At 30.4% G+C, this 4,298-nt stretch overlaps 1 protein-coding gene across 1 annotated transcript in view; it reads right to left on the reverse strand.

Annotated features, from left to right (window-relative positions):
- The window catches only part of LOC106464691 (cullin-4A-like), a 68,378-nt gene extending 64,299 nt beyond the window's left edge, over positions 1-4,079 (reverse strand). The window contains exon 1 of the mRNA XM_013924848.2: positions 3,545-4,079. Coding sequence (XP_013780302.1) covers positions 3,545-3,818 — 274 coding nt within the window. The 5' untranslated portion in view covers positions 3,819-4,079. The remainder of the gene's footprint in view (positions 1-3,544) is intronic.
- Positions 4,080-4,298: the final 219 nt, after the last annotated feature.

Below are 4,298 nucleotides of genomic sequence, written 5' to 3' on the forward strand. Positions count from 1 at the left end.
ATATATATATATATATATATATATATATATATATATTATTTTTAAAATCTGACATTTATATTATACAAAAAAGATGTTAAAAGCTGTATTGAACATTCTAGCAATAATAGTAACACCCGAGTTATCAAAAATGACTATAGATTACCTTGAAAATAAGTTCTTTAATGAAATGGATGAAAAACTTTATTTCTGTGTATGATATGCTGATGATATATAGCCCTTACTTCTTGATTATAACAAACTACATTAAACAGTTTCATAGCAAACTCAGTTCGTCCAGACATACAAGTTACTTATGAACTAAAATATAATTACCAGATACTTTCTCATTGTTTTAGTTACATGATGCTCTGATGGCAAGTTACACACAGCCATCTACTGAAAAGTAGAAAGTGTAAGTCTCTTTCCACACAACAACTCTAGATATCCTTATTCTCAGAAAACCGATGTATACAAACCTGTAACTTGACATGTTTTGAACATTTGCTCACATAAATAAAAAGGTATTCATGATGATTTAAACTACTTCAAACATTTTGAAGCTTCCACAAGATGTAAAACAAACTTAATAACTAATTTGCTCAATAAAATTGAAAAGCTTAGTAGCAAAGTGTACTAAATAACTAGACAGCTTAAGAGATAGTTCTTTTCTAAGGATATGATACTAAAATACGTCAAGCTTATAAGCCAGTGGAAAAACGTTCAAGTAAACTTATCAAAGGGAAAGATAAAATAGAAGCCCACCACAGATAGGGTATTTATTCTATTACTTGTTCTTATAATTGTGTTGATACTGGTCAAACAAAATGATGTCTTTCAGTTAAAGTAAGAGATCAGACAATAGTGTCATTGGAAGGAAGCTGAAAAATCAGCTTTAGCATTACATGTTCACACAACCAACCAAAATTAATTTCAATCAATCAAAAATCATTGCAGAACACAAAATCTTCCATCGATGCAACACAAGTGAGTCAACAGTAATATTTAAAACAGAGAAGACATGCTCAATAATGAAATGGGATTTGAACTCACCCTACTTAGAAGTTGCTGTTTTTTTTCAAATTAGTTTTGGCACTAATGCCATTAGTGAACCTTGACCTTTACGAAAGCATTTTAAAATTGAAGGTGCAAGAGTGCAAGATACTGAGAATAGTATATCCCCTGAGAATGACACACTTAGCTTATTGAAACTAGTTGGTTTGTTTTGTATGTTTTGTTAGTTCTTTAATCATTTGTAAGCATTTGTGCATAATTTTGCTCGTGTGTTATTATAGTTTTTTTATAAATTTGTAGAAAGTAATTCTCCTTTAAATATCCTCATTTGCCCATCTATCAACCCATGCTTATTTAAAATTTTGGAACATTTGTTAAATATTTTGACAAAGAAAAACTGACAAGATCCATGTATGGCAAGTTTTGCTCACAAAACATCTTTTTTTGTTAATGGTGGCCACATAAATATGGTGAAGACTGAGTATTTTCCATTGTACAAATCTCATTTTCTAGATATTCTCCCTGAAACTGAGATAGACACAACAGTACAAATTGTCATTAATAAAAACAGGATGTGGTAGTGACCAGGTTAGAGTTTCAAGGACTTTTGCAAGACTTTTCTGATCAAAGCAATTAATTTTCCAGGATTACTGGTACTGAAAAATCTGTTTACAAATTTCCATGAATTTCAAGGATTTTTATGACAAATGCAAACTCTGAATAAGCTTAATACTTCATTTAATAATATACGTAATGCAGGAAAGATTAGTGAAATAAGGCTGTTACGTCACACACATATACACACTTCCCCAAAACACAGAGACTAATTCAAACTAAGGACAAACAAGAATTATTTGTAAAGTATGTAACTCTGAAAAATAACTTATATTAAAATAAGTCTGAATTTAGGAATCCAAAGCTTATCATCCTTAATATTAAGTTACCATTACCAACAATTTAATTTCCAGATCTGTTATGACACTGTATACTATTCCTTTTTAACATATATTTGGTAACAGGCTTAACATTCACAATAAAAAACATCCTAGGCAGCAGATATTTCTTTTCCCACATTCCTCTTAAGTTAATTAGTCCATTAATGATTTCAAAACATAACTTAAAATGCTATTTTTACACATCTCTATTATGTTTATGAAGACTACTTTCAGAATTCAGACATACCGTGACCACTGAATACTGATGAAAAACTGATGCAACTTAAAATATTAATGAAAAAGTTCAATGTTTATTTCATTAAAAAGTAAACAAGATGACCAACCTTGTTTTATGTATTAAATAATCTAACATTAGAGTACAAGGTCTTGTCTTTAACACCTGGGAATGTAGTACGTCACCTGTGATAACTGTTGTAGAGGGTACAATTTGTCATCTTGTGTAACAACCCAGTAAAATAAGGAAAGGTGAAATATAGATTCTTGAATTAACAATGTGATAAACATTAAAATTAATATTATTACTACTTTACACAATTTTCCAACACCATCTGGTAACACATCATATATTATCCCTCTCACTCTTAAGTGAAAGCATATCTGTAAATTTCAAGTTATTCATTTAACCCTGTGGTATATGTCCAAATGTTAAAGATTTTATGATGGAATTCTTTGCATGAATAGTAAGGAAAACACTGACCTTACAATACACTTGAAAAAACATCAATGAAAGTACAATGAGAGCAGTCTCACCAAAATAGTGACAAGAAGAATTAAAACACATTTCCGTAAAAAGGCACAAGAGTAGTAGTATATTTAAAACAAGTTATCTTACAGAAAAACATTGGAATATTTAACCTATTTATGGATGTGAAGGAGTAGCAGATAAAAATTTAAAGTACAACAGAACAAGAGACCCACTGTATCAATCAAAAGGTGCAACTGTAATTACTGTTGATGAGAAGCGAGTGTAATTATCTAAAATTTATGAACTTTTTGTTTAAAATAAAGATTTCTTCATCTTAAGGATTTTTTTTACCTATTTACTTCAAACTTATAATATATATAATTTTTATATAAGGGCTGTCAGAGCAATGGACTGTTGCCATTTTTTTTATTGATCGTTTTTGACATTTCCTGACAATTCCCGATAGTATTTAGTAGGACCAAAGAATAATTATTAACTTTGGTCTGCTCTAGTTTCATAACCCTAAATATGTCAATTACTTTGATGTATTTCAGTTAATTAGATTATGTTAAACTGCTACTCTGCTGACGTTATACATTAAAATTGTTTCAATGCTTCTTGTTCCTAATTACCAAGACCTCTACGAGTTCTTCCTAAATATAAATAGTAGTAGTTCAACTACTACTAAAAATGGCCAATAAAATTTTTAATTGTAAGAAAATTACAATATATTATAAGCTGTTTCAATTTTCAGACTTTAAGTGGCTTAGTAATCTAACCTGAACAAGTTAGTTCTTTGTTATTATGCTAATTAGTAATTATGTATGCATTATATTCACTGCTCAATAATTACTAAACGCTAGTCTTACACTTACACAATTTACAAATTACAGTGGCCAACTCAACTTACCAAAGTTTTTGATGACAAGCTTCTTTGCTGAGCCAGGCTTATTAGCAACCAAAGGGGAGGCACTTTTACTGACTCCGTTTGGGCTTTGAAGGTTTGCAAAATTGTTTTTCTTAGACGTTCCTGTGTCTGTCATATTTGATTCTTGGTTGCCTTTAATTTTTTTTGACAAGCGATCAGAGTTATGATGATTGTTTTCTAGTGACCTTCGTCGTTTATTATTACAGTACTCAGTCTTTTGTTGCTCGCAATCAGGAAGATCACTTAAACTTGACATAGGCAAGCATAGGCCTATCGCGGCTCTGCCGCCAATAAAAAAGTAATCGACTACAAACCAATCTTATAGGTGACGAAACAGTGAAATAAGTAAGAAAAAATATCACTTGATAGACATAGAATAGAATTTCGGTTTATAAGTGTTAATATTACCAAACAGTTAGTCCTAGCATAAGTATACTAACACTGTAGGCTATAGCAGTAGCTCATATATATGTCTTTCTAACTCTACTGGATGTGCCTTCCCTAACTTCTTGCAGCGTTGCGACTGAGCTGACCTCTCTTAAACGTGAGAATTAGGAACACCACTACCATTCTATTTGCAGGCTCTATTATTAGAAGCATATGAGAACATAGTATATTATTTTCAATAATATAAACACCACTTGTATTACTGAAACTATTTACTTTTTAAATGGAAATATATCTATATGTCTATTAATATATCAAATAGTATGGGTAAAAACAACAAAAATAAATC

The sequence above is a fragment of the Limulus polyphemus genome, unplaced genomic scaffold, assembly GCF_000517525.1.
Source record: "Limulus polyphemus unplaced genomic scaffold, Limulus_polyphemus-2.1.2 Scaffold1720, whole genome shotgun sequence".
NCBI classification, from domain to species: Eukaryota; Metazoa; Arthropoda; class Merostomata; order Xiphosura; family Limulidae; genus Limulus; species Limulus polyphemus.